The 17,163-nt window shown below is 43.6% G+C and overlaps 2 protein-coding genes across 5 annotated transcripts in view; both read left to right on the top strand.

The window, feature by feature from the left end:
* The window catches only part of LOC121436696 (G-protein coupled receptor-associated sorting protein 2-like), a 49,502-nt gene extending 42,132 nt beyond the window's left edge, over nucleotides 1–7,370 (top strand). For all 4 annotated transcript variants that reach the window (XR_005972732.1, XR_005972731.1, XR_005972730.1 and 1 more), the window contains one exon: nucleotides 7,224–7,370. The gene's annotated coding sequence lies outside the window, so the exon portion shown is untranslated. The remainder of the gene's footprint in view (nucleotides 1–7,223) is intronic.
* A 3,539-nt stretch (nucleotides 7,371–10,909) lies between these two features.
* Nucleotides 10,910–14,718, top strand: LOC121436674 (protein BHLHb9-like). The gene is made up of 3 exons (XM_041636675.1): nucleotides 10,910–11,010; nucleotides 12,020–12,098; nucleotides 12,416–14,718. Exon 3 carries the CDS (start codon nucleotides 12,699–12,701, stop codon nucleotides 14,301–14,303), a length of 1,605 nt encoding a protein of 534 aa, XP_041492609.1. The 5' UTR covers nucleotides 10,910–11,010; nucleotides 12,020–12,098; nucleotides 12,416–12,698; the 3' UTR covers nucleotides 14,304–14,718.
* The last annotated feature ends 2,445 nt before the right edge of the window (nucleotides 14,719–17,163 follow it).

Below are 17,163 nucleotides of genomic sequence, written 5' to 3'. Positions count from 1 at the left end.
GTTGTAGGGCCACTAGTTTTTGTTGGTGTTGAGTATGTTCTTAAGTATGTTCTTACCTTGTCTACCCATCTTTTCATCTGATAGTTGGGACTGTGTCTCTGGTGATTAATCTTCCAGGTGCCAGTGGATCCAAAGCTCAGACGTTTACTCCTTGTGGTACAGTCAGGGCCACAGTTCCAGTTATCCTAGAAGTCACTTGATGTTCCCAAAGGTCGCTCAGTGCTTCTGGGAGTTCACTCTGCAATTTCTGGGGTTCTTCGGACCTGCTCCCACAGAGGTTGTTTGCTTGGGTCTGCTCCCACAGAGGTTGCTGCCTTTGGCCTGCTCCAGCAGAGGTTGCTGGCTCAGGCCTGCTCCAGCAGAGATCTCTGATTTGCTCCCAGTCCTGCAGAGGTCTCTGGCTTGGGCCTGCTCCTTCAGCAGTGGCTCCCTTGTACCTGCTCCTGTGGAGGTCGTTGCCTTGGGTCTACTCTGGCAGAGCTCACTGGCTTAGGCCTGCTCTCATGGGGCTCACTGCCTTGGGCCTACTTTGGCTAAGGTTGTTGTCTCAGGCCTGCTCCAGAGGAGGTCACTGGCTCAGACCTGTTCCCACAGAAATACCTTGTTTGAGCCCAGTCCCCCAGAGTTCTCTAGCTCAGGCCTACTCCCTCAGAGGTCTCTGACTTGGGCCTGCTACCTCGATGGCTGCTCCTTTGTACCTGCTCCTGTGGAGGTCCCTGCCTTGGTCCTGCTCCAGTGGATGTTACTGGCTCAAGTCTGCTCCTGTGGAGGTCATTTCCTCGAGCCTGCTCTGGCTGAGGTCACTGACTCAGGCCTGCTCCAGCAAAGGTCCCTGGTTCAGGTCTTTTTTCCACAGATATCCCTGGCTTGGGTGGATATTTTTGATATATTCTTCTATTCAGTTTGAAAGTATTTTATTTAGGATTTTTGTATCTATGTTCATCAAAGATAATTAAGTATTGTTGTTGTGTTTTTACCTGGATTTTATATTAGACTAATACTGGTTTTATAGAGGGAACGTTGAAAAATACCTTCTTTTCCTAATTTTTAAAAATAATTTAAGAAGTATTGTTTTTAGATTTTCTTTGAAAGCCTTGTAGAATTCTGCTGTGAGTCCATTTGGCCTATATTTTGTTTTGTTTGTTTATTTATCTGTTTTGTTTATGTTTGTTGAAAAGCATTTAAATTACCATTTCAATTTTCTCATTCCTTCTGTGTGGTTTCTTTTTTTGACTATTTTATCAATTCTTTGTGAATTTCACATAATACATCTTGATCTCATTCATCTCCCCATTCCTTTGTATCTGCCCTCTGCCCTTGAAACCTCCCCATCCAAATAAAATAAAATTTAAAAGAACTAACTAACTAAGCAAACTAACTAACATACAAAAAGAAAAGGGAAAAAATTCTCAGCATGTAGTGTGACATGGTGAGTCACACAGTATACCCTTTAGTCCATACATCTTTACCTCTAAGTGTTTTTGCAGTGAGTCATTGGTCTGCTTCAATGTATCTGGCTTCTGCTACAGCTTTGATATTGGGCCCTCACTGAGACTCCTCTTTGATACCCTGCTGTTGTCCTGTGTCATAGAGATCCTGAAGCTATGGGACTGCAGGTCCAGACCCCTTCCTATGCTCCAGCAGTTTATAGATGAGGTGGATGCTGGGGTGGGCCAACTCTTAGGCCTGGTTCCGGGCCTGGGTGGTAGCTGGTTTGATCAGCCTGCCAGCTTTCCCTCATTGACACCACCAGGGTGATCTCTTCAGCACTCCCCCTGTTAGCTCAGCCAGTGTAGCAGACAGAAGGGATCAGGGCCAGTTCTCCTGCTTTCATGGTCTGGGGCTTATTCACCCACCACATCAGGGCCAGCTCTACTGTTTCACCAAGGCAGGTGCAGGGCTTCCACAGTTGGTGAGGCATAGAGCCAACTCTCTAGCTCTTGTGTCCCGAAGGCCAGCTCTTCATCCTGCCACAGGTGGCAAGGGGTGAGGGGTGGGGAACATCTTTCCTATACCCATGCCACCACATGGCAGGTGAGGGGGGAGCAGAGTCAGCTCTCCTGCTCTCACATCCTCAGGGCCAACTCACCTGCACCCCCACCAATAGGGTCAGCTCTACTGTGTTGCCCAGGTGAGGTGTAGGGCCCAATCTCCCAAGGGCTGCAGCCAGTGAGAGGCAGGGCCAGCTCTCCCACCCACCCCAGATGGTGGGGGAGGGCATCTCTTCCTTGCCCTCTCCACTATATGGCAGATGAGGGATGGGGTGAGATCTCTCATGCACTTAGGTTTAGTAATAGGAGTGGCAGGGCTGCGTCCCCGGCACCCGGCCGCCCCCACCAGCTAGCTTGTGCCCGAAATAACAACACACAAACTGTATTCTTTTAAACACTGCTTGGCCCATTTCTATCTAGCCTCTTCTAGGCTAATTCTCGCACCTGGACTAGCCCATATCTAATATCGTTTGTAGCACCCCAAGGTGCGCTTACCGGGAAGATTCTAGCCTACGTCCCTCCTGGGTCAGAGCTTCATCGCAAGTGTCTGCCCAGGAGCCAGGAGCATGGCGTCTCTCTGAGGCGTCTGTTCCCGAGAGGAGAGCTGTCTTCTCTGAGCTCACTTCCTCTTCCTCCCAGCATTCTGTTCTGCTTACTCCACCCACCTATGTTCTAACCTATGAGGGCCAGCCAAGCAGTTTCTTTATTTTTTTAACCAATGACCTTCCTCCATCACTTAGGACCAGATCACCTGTGCCCTGGAGTGAGATCTCTCAAGCATGTAGGGCCAGATCACCTGTGCCCATGCCAGCCGGGTCAGCTCTATTGTGTTTTAATTAATACAATTTTCGTGTGATTATTTTGGGTATAAGCTAGCAGGGAGGCAGGACTCGGCCTGCTCTTTCTCCTACATTTCTTGTAGATGATAAAAAGCTTGAGTTTCTTTTAGACAATAGATTTTGTTTCTTAATTCATTTAAGTAACCTGTGTACTTTGGCAAATTGAGGCCACTAATATTTTTAAAGTTCATATTGAAAAGTATGTGTAGGTTGCAGTCATTTTAAAATTTTTTTTAGTTGTTTCTTGTTGCTTGTGTCTCAGTATTTAGAACTAACTTTACTTTCTATAGTTTCTTGGCTCTGTTTATTTCTGTCTTTAGTCTGAAGCATTGTTAGGGCTAGTTTGGGAGACATATTTTTTAGTGTATTTGGAAAGATGGTTTTGTCCTTCAATACTGCAGAAAGTTTTGCTGGATAAAGTAGTCTAAGTTGACATCAGTGGCCTCTTAAAACTAGGAGTACATTGCTCCAAGATCTTCTGGCTATAAAATTTTCCATTGAGAAATAAGGTGTATTTTGGATGGATTTTCCATTCTATGTGACTTACGGCTTTTCTTGTGAAGCTCTCATATTCTCTATTTATAGATTCTATATTAGTGTTTTAACTATTACATGCCACTAGAATTTATCACCTGGTCCTGTCTAGTGTGTGTGCGTGCTTCTTGTATCTGTATGGGTATGTCCTTAATTTGTGGAATTTTCTTCCATGAGCCTATTGAAAAGCTGGTCTGTGCTTTTGACCCAGGATTCTTACCCTTCTTCTATGCTCATGATTCAGAAATCTTGTCTTCTCAAGGTTTCCTACAGTTTCTGGGTGTTCCCCCCTTTGATTTGTTTGTTTCATTTTATTTGATTGGCTCAATTCCCCTACTTTCTCTTCATGACTTGATATTCTTTTTGTGTATCATCTAGTTTAATTTTTGTAACAATATTTAGGTGAGCCTATTCCCCCACATACCAAAAAATATAAAAATAAAGATGCAGAATTTCAGGCACTGTGTGTGAATGGCAAAGCTAAATTTGTCAATGGCAGTCTCATTAAGAGTAAAAAATATATTGTATGAGCCATGATTGTCTATTTTTAATTTATTCTTCTCTTATATATTACATTCTGACTGCAGTTTCCCCTTCCTCCTCTCTTCCAAACTCCGCCCACCTCCCCTCTCTCCCAATCCACTCCCCCTCCTTTCCCTTCAAAAAAGGGCAGGCCTCCCCAGAAATATCAACCAAATATGGCATATCAAGCTATAATAAAAGTGGGTACATGCCCTATTATCAAAGCTGGATGAGGCTGCCCAGTGGGAGGAAAAGAGATCCAAGAGCAGGCAAAAGAGTCAGAGACAGTCTCCGCTCCTACTGTTAGGAGTCCTGCAAGAACACCAAGCTGCACAACCATAACATATATGCAGACTGCCTAGGTCAAATCCATATGGCAGTTCAGTCTCTAATGTGGGAATGATTTCTTTCTAATCTGTTGCTTTTATTGGTTAATTAATAAAGAAACTGCCTTGGCCCATTTGATAGGCCAACCCTTAGGTGGGTGGAGTAAACAGAACAGAATGCTGGGAGAAGGAAAGCCAAGTCAGGGAGTCGCCATGATTCTCCCACTCCAGACAGCCGCAGGTTAAGATCTTCCCTGGTAAGCCACCTCGTGGGCTACACAGATTATTAAAAATGGGTTAGATCAATATGTAAGACCTAGCCAATAAGAGGTTATAACTAATGGGCCAGGCAGTGTTTAAAAGAATACAGTTTCTGTGTAATTATTTCGGGCATATGCTAGCCATGCAGGAGCTGGGGTGGCCGAAACACAGCCCTGCCACTCTTATTACAACACAGTCTCTGTGAGTCCCTATAAGCCCTGATTAGTTGATTCTGTGGACTGTTTTTGTTGTGGTATCCTTGACTCCTCTGGCTCCTACAACCCTTCCCCATCCTCTTCCTCGGGTTTCCCCAAGCCCCACCTAATGTTTGGCTGTGGGTCTCTACATCAGCTCCTATCCATTGCTGGATGAAGCCTCTCTGATGATGATTATACTAGGCTGTGGTCTATGAGGATAGCAGAGTATCATTAAGAATCATTTCATTGATTTATTTTCTGTTCGTGTTTGGATCTGTCCTATGTCTTTGGACTATCTGGACTCTGGTTCCTAGCCCTCCAGGCAGTGTCTAGCATGGCATAGGTCTCAATTTGGGCCAGTCATTGGTTGACCACTCCCAGAAGTTCTGTGCCACCTTTACCCTAGCATAGGTAGGGTAGGCAGGACTAATTGTAAGCCGAAAGTTTTGTGGCTGGGTTGATGTCCTAAACCTACACTTGAAGACTTGCCTTGTTACAGAAGATGACCAGTTCAGGTTCTATATCCCCCAATACTTGGAGTCTTCTCTAGGGTCACCCTCATAGCTTCCTAGGAGTTTTCTTTGCTCTAGGTTTTTACCTCATCTCTGAAATGCCCCCCAATTCCAGTAATCTCTTCCAGTACTTTTTTATCTACTTTCCCACACACACTTAATCCATCCTGTTCCCATCCCCACCTGCTCCCAGTCTACTAAAAAATCTGTTCTGTTTCGCCTTCCCATGGAGATCCAAGTGTACCCCCTTGAGCATACCTCTCTAAGTCTGTGGATTATAGCATAGTTATCCTTTATTTTACAGCTGATATCCATTTATAAGTGAGAACATACCATGGTTGTCTTTCTGCATGATGTTTTTCTAGTTCCATCCATTTGCCTGAAATTTCATGTCATTTTTAACAACTGAGTAATACTTCATTGTGTAACTACATTCTCCCCTTCCACAATTTATTTATCCATTCTTCAGTTGAAGGACATGTAGGTTGCTTCTAGTTTCTGGCTATCATGAATAAAGTTGCTGTGGACATAGTTGAGCATGTGTCCTTGTTGTAGGATGGGATGTCCTTTGGTGGGTATATGCTCAGGAGTGGTATAGCTGAGTCTTGAGGTAGTTTGACTCTCAATTTTCTGAAGAAACTTGATATTGATTCCCGTAGTGGCTGTACAAATTGGCTTTCCTGTCAGCACTGGAGGAGTGTTCCCCTTGCTCCACATCCTTGTCAGCATGAGCTGTCACTTGTGGCTTTGATCTTAGTCATTTTGACAGGTATAAGTTGGACTCTCAGAGTCATTTTGATATTCTATCTTCTACTTGATCAATCATGTTTGTAAGGTTTTCCCCCTGTGTTTTGTAATTCGGTTATTGAGTTTTTCAAGTCAATCTTAATTTCAGCTTCTATTTCTTTAATGAATTCAGTTTTTAAATCCTGGAGTTTCTTCATCAGTTCATTCAGCTGTATGTTTATATTTTTAGACATAATTTAAGCATTTATTCCTGTACTCTATATATTCATTGGGGCTTTTGTTCATGTCTTCTTTAAATTCCTTGAATTCTTGATGACATTTATGATTGTTCTTTTAAATTATGTGTCCTGGTGTCTCTTGGGGGTGATTCTCAGTGGAGTACATTTACATTTCTATAAGACTAGTAGCTTACAGAGGGGAAGGAGAGGAGCAATATAGTCTTGGCCTTTCATATGGTTCATGTTTTTGCGATGTTCCTGGGTATGTAGATTTGTTTCATTGGTTGTGTGCATGTCTGGTATCAGGTTTTAGCTTACCTGAGACTGCACTGGTGAAGGAGCTGCATACCTGTAGCTAGGCCTGAGATGATGGGGCGACACTGGCAGCTGAGGTACTGAGGAGGTCACCAAGCAAGGCAGGTGCAGGAACTCCATATCTCGGGCTGCAGCCAGGCTCAGGAAAGCAGATAGCTCAGGAAGGGGTTCATTCTTGGAGAACTCAACAGGAAATACTAGTGCAAAAGTTGCCGAGTTGGAGCTAAGCCTGAGAGTGTGGGAATGGCGCTGGAGGAAGAGGTTCTGGAAAGCTCATCAGGCAGAGTAGGTGTGTGACCTGTGCATCAAGGATTAGGCCTGAGTGTGTGGGGTGGTGTGGGCAGTCTTGGTTTTCTACTGAATGTCTTGGTCATGTACAGCTATTGTGCAGAAACCAGAGGTGCTGTGTCCTTGAGTCCATGTCACATCCAGAAGACTGACAGCATTTCACAGTATTCCTTCCCTCCCTCCACCTCATACATTGTTTTTGGCCCCTCTTCTGCAATGCACCCTTAGCCTTCTGTTGGGGGAGGATTGATATAGCTACCCATTTAGGGTTGAACACTTAATGAATCTCTCTGCATTAACCACTGCTCGTTTCCAAATGAAGCTTCTCTGAACCAAGATTATGAACAGCATGAATCTATGGGTGCAAACATAAATATGTAGAGGGCAGTTTGACTCCATAACCATTTATTAACATAACAATATCAGGTTCTATCCTAGAATCTGTGACTTCCTTGACATAGATTTTCATTAAGTTCACAGTACCGAGCAAGAAATCCCTCCTGTGGAGCACTGGACTGAGCTCCCAAGGTCCCAAGGAGGAGCAGAAGGAGGGAGAACATGAGCAAAGAATTCGGGACCACGAGGCGTGCATCCACCCACTGAGACAGAGGAGCTGATCTACGGGGAGCTCACCAAGGCCAGCTGGACTGTGACCGAAAAAGCATGGGATAAAACCGGACTCTCTGAACATGGCGAACAATGAGGGCTGATGAGACACCAAGGACAATGGCAGGGGGTTTTGATCCTACTTAATGTGCTGGCTTTGTGGGAGCCTAGCCAGTTTGGATGTTCACCTTCCTAGATATGGACGGAGAGGACCTAGGACTTAACACAGGGCAGGGAACCCGGACTGCTCTGTGGACTGGAGAGGGAGGGGGAGAGGAGTGGGGGGAGGGGGAGAAGGGTGGGAGGAGGGGGAGAAGGGTGGGAGGAGGGGAAGGGAAATGGGAGGCTGGGAGGAGGTGGAAACTTGTTTTTTGTTTATGTTTTTTTTTCTTCTTTTCGCAATAAAAAAAAAAAAGAAATCCCTCCTGTGGAGTAAACCATGAATGCAATCAGAAATCAATCAGTTAGCCCTATAACTAACTGTCCTGCCACTATTGCACCTTGCCTGGTAGTATTGCCTGCAGTATTGTAGCATGTAGGGTTCAGCACTGGATATGACCATTGATGTCTTTTTCCCCCAGCAGCCTGCATAGCACCTTTTAACACTCTGAAATCCATCCCAGAGAGTGTCCTGGTCAGTTCAAGATCGATTTATCTGATTAGGTCAGTGTGACAAATGTATCAGGGACTAGTCATGTCTAATTCCTATTACAGTCATTGCTAATGGAATATAAAGAAAGCCCAACTTTCACAATCACTGCCTTAAAGAAAAACATCACATGTTGGATTTTTTTGAAATACAAAAATAAAACGTTTTTTCGAGGCAGGGTTTCTCTGTATAACAGTCCTGGCTGTCCTGGAACTCACTCTGTAGACCAGACTGGCCTCAAACTCAGATCCCCCTGCCTCTCCCTCGAGTGCTGGGATTAGAGGCGTGTGCCACCACTGTCTGGCTTAGGAATAGAGTTTTAATAGCTAGTTACGGTATGCAGTGAAGAACACAGCAATTGCTTCTGTTGTTTTACATGGCTCTGGGGCAGTGGTTCTCAACCTTCCTAATGCTGTGGCCCTTTAATACAGTTCCTCACGCTGTGGTGACTTCCAACCATAAAATTATTTCATTGCTACTTAATAACTGTAATTTTGCTATTGTTATGAAGTATAATGTAAATATCTAATATTCAGGGTATCAGATATATAACGCCTGTGAAAGAGTCGTTTGACCCACAGGTTGAGAAACGCTGCTCTGGGGTCTCTTTGATCAATAACACATAGTGTTTGGCACTGGGAATTTCATTTAATAACTCATTCTTCTGAGAACAGAAGCAGTGTCCACCCATACAGGGCACCTCTGTTCAAACTCCTTTGTTTTTAAATTATATTTTAAAATTTGCTTGCACACTGGTAGTTTTCCTTAAGGCTTCTTTATACCTCCTTAGTTTAGATTGACCTGTCACCTAATCACTCCCACCAATCCCCAGATTTTTTTATGTCTTATGTTGACCAAATAAGTTTTTATTTATTCCAAGTAAGAATAAAAGTAAAATGACTTTTGGCTCAGACACCTGGTTGGTTTTGCAGGGACAGAAGTATGCTTTAGCTTGGGGCAGTGGCTAGTCCTGTAAAAGGTGCTCATCTCAGTTCCCCACCCCCCAGGAACTCCATAAAGCATTAAGAGAAAAACAAGGAAGAGGCACCAAGAGCCCTCTCTTCAGTCTGTTGCTAGGCTACCTGACCCTCTCCAGCTGCTGTACTATAAGTCCTTTCCAGTGGCTTCTGAAAAGGGGGGGAACTGAAGCACAGCCTAAGTGGAGTGCTGGGAGGGACAGGAACTGTCCAGCTCCCTGTTGGAGTGCAGGAGCACTCAGTATCCCTCCGCTGCTCCCTCTTGCTCCCCAACTCCAGACATCTTTCCTATAGCCCCCCACTCCAAAGCCCTCATAGACCCTAGCTCTCAGGCATCCCCCACCTTGGAGTGGCACCAGAAAAGTGGTGGTGGTCTCTGGTTAGGGTGAGCTGGGGGCTGCAGGAGCTCACTGTGCGACCCACCCCCTCCCCAGGGGAGCTGGGCTGCGTGCGGCCCCGCCCTCTCGGAGTCGGAACTACGGTGGGCCTGGGCGGGGGCGTCGAGCCTGTGCGCCATATCCCTCCGCCCCCTTCCCGACACCCTCGAGGCGAGCTGTGCCTGCCGCATCCTGCGCTACAGCCCCTGCCCGTTTGCTGCAGAGGCGTGGGGGCGGGACGCGTCTCTGCCATTCCACTCGCGCGCAAAGCGCCAAGAGACCAGAGAGAGAGGAGCTGCGGAGGACGGAGCACAGCCGAGAGCAGAGGAGCAGACGGGGGACGCGGGGAAGCCCGCAGACCTGGGCCGTGCGCCTGGCCAGGCAAGTGGGGGTGTGTCGAGTGCTCGGGGCGGCCGTGCTCTGCGGACCACCGCCCGGCCCTGACAGTGCAGTGGGGGCGAGCGGGTCGCGGGGGCTCCCCGGAGTGGTGCGCGGTTCCCGGAGATCCTAGGCTAGGCGGGAGGAGGAAGCGGGAATCCCGCTCGGGCTGCGGGTCTAGGGGGCGGCTGGAGCTGCTGGCTGTGAGAGGGTCTGTTGGCCTGTGGAGCAGATGGCCAGGCAGCAGGCTTTTCCCCACCCTTTTTGGTGTCTGGGCCCTGGGAGGGTTGTGGGGGAGGCGCCTGTGGGAGAAATGGCGGCGGGCTCGGGAGCTGGGAAGTGTGGTGCCCCAAGGAGGTCACTGTCCTTGGGTTGGGGGCAGGTGTCCAACTCTGGGGATAGCTTAGCTCTGGGTGGTGAATTGCCTTGCTACTTGGGCCTTATCCCAGAAAGAGGCCCTTGTGTCCTACATCGTGGGTGCTGTCACTTCCCACAGGCTCCTGCTTGGTGACAAAGTCTCCAGTCTGAGTGGTAGGAGTGGTGCATTCTGGGGAAGGGGAAATATAATTAGAGTGGCAATAATGAAGGCAGCAGAACATAAGAATGAAATGTTCGTCTGCCTTCAATACAGGAGTGATTGTTTCATTCCCTTCTATATGTAGAATCTTGGGCTTAATTTATTGTAAGCAAGTATTCATAATAAAGAATTGGTCACATTGCAGAACTCCTGGCTATATAAATATTATGATATTTATCCTATCTTACATTCAGGATCCATTTTCTCGACATTCTATTTTACTTTGACCATTTTTGGTATGTTTGAATGGGAGTTAAAGTAAAGGAAAAGTTTTTGTGCAGATGGGTGTTCAATTTAAAATATTTGAAATCACAACAGTATTTATGTATCTCTTTATGGGGCCCCGTATATCATCTTCAGCTACTTTTTCTAGTCCCTCATATTTTTTGTATAGAAGCCGTATCCAAGAAAATGTGCTATTTCTGAAGGTGGGGCCTCTGGTCACACATGGGAGTTGATAGAGTTCATTCACTGGGCTTCTGACTCTCTAAAAGAGGGTGTTTGAACTTGGCTTCTGGAATTCTGCCCCAAATCATTTCATACCATGGTCATTATACTTTTTTGTATATTTTTCTCATTATCTTTTGGTTTCTATAGGCTGACTCTTCTCCAGCTAGAGAACTCTTTTTTGGTGGGAAGGATAACTTCTCCCGAGGATCCTGCTTTGTGATGAGTCTGGCATCTGTAGCACATGAGGTAGGATCTAGTCATATGTGGGGAGGCTGGTATTTCAAATATGGTCCTGAAATTATTGGACTCGTTAGCCTCCCTGCCTTCTTCCCAAATACGACTGCATATATTCCACTCTCTCTTTCTATACCATGTATTTTCCTTCAAGAAAGAAATTCGGTCCCTGAATGCGAAAATTCCTGATGTCAGGGTTAGGAAGATGTATATTCAGAAAGTTCACAAGTCTTGAGCACACCTGGGGAATAATTGGGGAAGGGCTGACATGTAGGAGACATTAGCAACCTTGAGCATACAAAAGCATGTGCTATAAACCTTGTCAGGGGTGTTCTGTCTTTTCAATCTCATTAGCAATATTTGGTTGTTTCTGATGTTGCCTTTTTATCTATAAGCCTCTTTCTTCCTAGGTTTCTGTAGAGCAATGTTTCTGAAACTGGGTTGCGATCCCTTTGGGGGTTGAATGACCCTTTCCACAGGGGTCACATATCAAATATTCTGCAGATCAAAGACTTACATTAGGATTCATAACAGTAGCAAAATTATGGCTATGAAGAAGCAAAGAAATAATTTTATGGTAGGGGGTCACCACAACATGAACTGTATTAAAGGGTCGCAGCATTAGGAAGGTTGAGAATCACTGCTGTAGAGACTTGTGGGTAGCTGTTCACTTAGAAGTTAAAAGAGAGAACAAAGCCTCCTTAGGTTTTGAGGTGAGTATGATTGTGAGCATGAAACACACTTGTCAGTCGGTGGTAGAGGTGGCTGTTGGCAAGATCTTACCTTGGACCCATTGGGTTCTAACTTTCCAAATGCCGCTGCCCTCATTCATTACTTAGTGGCAGGACAGTGAGCCAACCTTGGGTCAATAGGTATTTAGTAGATACTGGGTCAGAAACTGGGGAGAGAATCCATAAGAGAGAACAGGGTATGGGGGAGTGTTACAATACCTGGAGATACAATTTTAGGTCAGTCTGTCGGATACTCAGAATTCTGATCGCACATGTATTTTTCTCTATAGATCTGCCTGTGAAGTCAGTTGGACAGCTTTGCAACTGTGGAAGTGAGGAAGAAGGGAACATCACATCACATCAGGGCAGGTTGGTATGAGGCCTTTCTGACGACGTAGAAATTCCTGATGGTATGCACCAGTATGGGACCACAGGGGTCTGTGCTCTCTAGCCTCTCCTACTCTAAGCAGTCTTACATACTCTCACTGCTGTGTTTGATGGAGACAAAAGAATGGTAGTACTTGGGCTGGACGCAAATATGAAAGAAATACAATGAGATAGAGTTTTCTACTAATCCACATCTCCTGCCACACAGTTTAAATCTCCATTCATGTCCTCTGTGCAGCAATCTGTATAAAGAACCAAAGTTGAGAACACTCAAAGTCTATTTCTTTTTCCCACCTTAGGTGTCTCTCCAGTGGTAGCCTTGGATTGGAGGAAGATTGCTTTCAACGGGTCTGCCTTTGGAAATCATCATCTTCCCCCTAACCTGAGTGTCTTTACTCTGTCCCTGTTATTGATAGAGGCTGTATGTCAAAAAAGGGAATTTTGTAACTACTGAACAGACAGTTGTCTTTGACTCTGCTAAGTTCCTCTCTGACCAAGTTAAAAAGGATAAAGATACTAGCCTGGACTAAGCAGAGGACTTAAGGTGAAAATTGGACAGGTGTCTATAGCTGTGTTTCAATCATGACTGGCTCAAAGAATAAGGCTAGAGCACAGGCTAAACTAGAAAAAAAAGCAAGTGCACAAGCCAAAGCTATGGCAGAGAGGGAGGCTAGTCATGCAGGCAGAGCTTCAGGCAAAAACCGGGACAAAGGAAAAGCTAAGGGAGGAGCAAGAGCAGATGCAGTGGCCGAGATGAAGGCGGGGTCTAAGAGCAAGACTGAGATGAGAGAAGGGGCTAAGGGCCTAGGAAAAGGCTCATCCGATTTCAGCCATAAGTCTGAGAACAAGACTGCTAGATCTACACGGAAAGAGAAGGCTAGTAGTGATACCTGGTTCTGGGCTGGGGAAGATTCTGGTCTCAATTCCTTGTTCTGGAAGGGAGAAGAGCTTAGTACTAATTCAGTTGCTAGGTGTGAAAATAAAACTTCTACTGTTCCTCAGAGCCATCCAGAGGAGTCAGAGCCTGCACCTAGGACCAGCCACAGGTCTAAGTCAGGGACAGAGGAGGAGGAAGAGAATGTTATTGGGAACTGGTTTTGGGAAGGAGATGACACTGGTTTTGATCCTGATCCTAAACCTGTGTTCAGAATAGTTAAACCTCAACCAGTGGATGAAATTAATGAAAAGAATAGGCCGAAGGACTGGTCTGAGGTTACCATTTGGCCTAAAGCTCCTGCTGTAATTCCAGCAGTATTAGGTTTTCTATCTAAGGATTCTTCTGAGGCAAGGCCCTCATCATATATTGTTCTGGCCTCAAATGAAGAAGAAACTTCAACAACAGCCTGCACTAAGAATGCTCGATCAAGTCTACAGCCTATACCTGAGTATCCATTTGGTTCTGATCCTTGCATCCAGACCTTAGATGAAATTAAACAGCAAATCAAAATCAGAGAAACTAATGGCATCAAGCCCTTTGCTTGCGCTTGCAAACTGGAGTGCTATTTAGATTCTCCAGAATTTGAAAAGCTTGTTAACATACTCAAGTCAACTACTGATCCCCTCATTCATAAAATAGCACAGATAGCAATGGGCATACATAAAGTTCATCCGTTTGCCCGGGAATTCATTAATGAAGTGGGTGTGGTGACACTTATTGAAAGCTTGCTCAGTTTTTCTTCCCCTGAGAGTAGAAATAAAACTGTTATTACTCTGAATTCTTCTGGGAATGACAGACAACACAAAGTGGAATTTCATGTTAGGCATATGTGTAAAGAAACTGTGTCTTTCCCCTTGAACTCACCTGGTCAGCAGTCTGGATTAAAGATAATAGGGCAGCTGACTACCGAGTCTGTCCATCACTACATTGTCGTGAGTTACTTTTCAGAACTTTTCCATTTGCTGTCCCAGGGAAATCGTAAGACTAGAAATCTTGTTTTGAAAGTATTTTTGAATATGTCTGAAAATCCAAAGGCAGCCAGAGATATGATCAATATGAAGGCATTAGCAGCATTAAAACTCATCTTTAACCAAAAAGAGGCGAAAGCAAATCTTGTTAGTGCTGTGGCCATCTTTATTAACATAAAGGAGCATATTAGAAAGGGCTCAATTGTAGTAGCTGATCACATGAGTTACAATACTCTTACTGCCATATTCCGTGAAGTTAAATGCATTATTGAAAGAATGTAAAATGACCCAGAAACCAAAGAGAACACTGAACAGTGTCCAAATTTTGATTGGCTAAACATTCCCAAAGAGTTTTGCAAACTATTTTGGTAATAACTGCTTACACATTTTGTCTTAACATCTTTTTTCAAATTATTACCTGTGGCAGGTTCTAGCTGAAATCTAAAACATTTTTGGCATATCAAATGAATATTAATATTGAGATAAGCAGGTTTGTTGATTTCTATCTTACCTAGATTAGCAAATTTTTAACATTTTCTGACAGCTGAAATTGTGATCCAGCTGTCAGAAATACAGTGTCTCGATGATTGATATCTGCTTAGATCTATTTGTGGCTCTAGATAGCAAAAAAGAAACTACTGGTCTTGTAATCTAGTTATAGAAATAAGGTGTATGAAAATAAAGATACTTGATGGTACCTACGTTGTGTGCTTGTATACATGATATATACATATATATATATATATAAATACCTATTTCCAAATGTGTCCTCCTGTTACGAAAAAAAAGCAGGTTAATATAGGCTATTAAATATAAGAGGGATTTCTATTACCCCTTATTCCAACTATGGCAGACACTCATTACAGAACACAGTGAGGCTCAGAATTACACAAAATCTAGAGTATATTTAAATTTCTAATTCTTAGCCTGTTTCATCTATGTCAGTCATCTCAAAGCAAAAGGAGAAAGGCATGAAAAGGAAGTTGCCTAATCTTGTCAGATGCTTAGATTGACATAATATTTTACAAGTTTATTCCCTTTATGGCGATACTGTCAGTTAACTCACACTTTTGTTAATCTCATCCTAAACACTCCCTGGTCAGAATTGTAACCAATAAATCCTTTTTTTCGAGCTCCTCCCAGCTAGCAGGTGGCACAGGTGATTTTCTCACCCATCTCACTACATATACTACCTTAACACTCATTCCCCTTCTTAAGTGAGCACCTTCACAGCACAGAGACAAGCTTGGGTTTGGAAGTAGTTTGATTTTTGTGATGAATAATGTTCCCTACCAGGTTAACAGGTTTTAGCTTCCTCCAAGTGCACGTCCACTAGGCATTTGACCATCCTTGGCTAGATGTCAGGAGGAAAACCTGAGGTGGATATATGTACTTTACCAGGCAGTATGTGGGGAATTGATATCTAAAACTTTGTTGTGTAAATAAGAGGTAGCTGTAGGGGTTGTAAAGAAAGTGAAGCTTGATCCTGTCTTTCTGGGTGGACTTTTTTCAAAGAGCCAGACTCATTCTATACACCAGTACTTTGCAATCTTCCTAATGCTGTGACCCTTTAAAACAGTTTCTCATGTTGTGGTGACCCCAACCATAAAATTATTTGGTTGCCACTTCACAACTTATTTTGCTACTGTTAGAAATCACACTGTAAATATCTGATATGCAGGATATCTGCTATGCAACCCCTGTGAAAGGGCTATTCAGTCCCCAGGAGGGTCATGATCCACAGGTTCACAACCACTGACATACACTGTTTCATAGCATGCATTAAGAAAGCAAATTACTTATATTTTTCTTGCAAAGTCATGGCCATAATTTTAAATGAGTTGTGATTTATTCATGTATTACACAAAAGGTTAGAAATTTCTGATAGGCATGCCCAGTTTCTGTATTTCAGTTTCCTAAAATTGAAGAATTTAGAGAGATTTATACCCAAAACTGCAGCTTTAGCAATATAGGGGAGGAAAACAAGGAGAGAGGTTGCTGTTTCATCTTCGAGGTAGTATTTTCTAGAAGTCTATTTTCCAGAAAGCTTCTCAGCACTTTGAGACTCAGGCTTGGTTTCTCCAACACTCACAGTAGGAATTGCAAACCCTTGTCTGAGACAATAGAGGAAAGGTCTTATGTGTGGGATCAAGTTACCTGCTTGGAAATTTTCAGGCAAGAAATAAATCATACTTTAAGTACTATTTGTAACTTCTTGCCATAAAACCATACTATGAACATTTTTCCATGTTAATATCCTACACAATAATTAAATCATTTTGTTTTTCTTTTCAAATTAAAGTGTGTTCTTCCATTCATATTTTTACATAGTGTACAAATTTATTCATTTCAAAAATTGGAGTGTAGTATTCAATTTGCCTTTTCCACTAATCAGTTTTACAAATTAGTATATAAATCTACCACATGCTTTTATGATAACTTTATTAAAATGTAATTCACATACATTAAACTGAATATTTAAAGTACACAATTTTCATGACCCAGCCTTGAATCCTTTCCCTACATGATACTATAAAAGTTTTGTCACACAGAGAAATGCAAGCCATGTATAACTCACCCTTTTTCTCAAGCCATCTAAATCTTTGCTCAAAAGCAAATAAACTTTCACATAAACCAATAGTTCCCTGTACCTGTAGGAAATCTTGGTTCAGACTTCACATACCGTCATAAAGTGTACCATTTGATACATTTTCACATCTATTGAACCATAACCATCACCAAAATGCCTCATTGTAATGCCTTATTTTTATCCTGAGGGAACTACTGACTTGCTTTTTAGCAACACAGTCTTAATTCTCTATAAAAGAAATCACGGAACATTTCCTCATGGGGGGGGGGGGTATTGGCTTATTGTCACTCAACATAATTTAATTATTTCAATTTCATCCATGTTGTGTGTCTTAGTAGTTCATCAGATTTTAACGTCAAGTAATAGTCCACTGTGTCTACCATAGTTGGTTTATTCAGCCAGCTGTCAATTGGCATTGGGTTCTGAGTTGAGTTACAGAAAATAAAGCTGCTATCAGATTGATGTGCAAGTGTTTCTTTGGATATATACTTTTATTGGATCTGGATTTAAGACATGGGAATGGGTACTGGGTTATACAGTGTGTTCTAACTT

This window comes from Microtus oregoni, unplaced genomic scaffold (assembly GCF_018167655.1).
Source record: "Microtus oregoni isolate MIOR12 unplaced genomic scaffold, Mior012 000050F_002, whole genome shotgun sequence".
Taxonomy (NCBI): domain Eukaryota; kingdom Metazoa; phylum Chordata; class Mammalia; order Rodentia; family Cricetidae; genus Microtus; species Microtus oregoni.
Note: the sequence above shows the minus strand (reverse complement) of the source record. Positions and strands in the feature narration are given on the sequence as shown.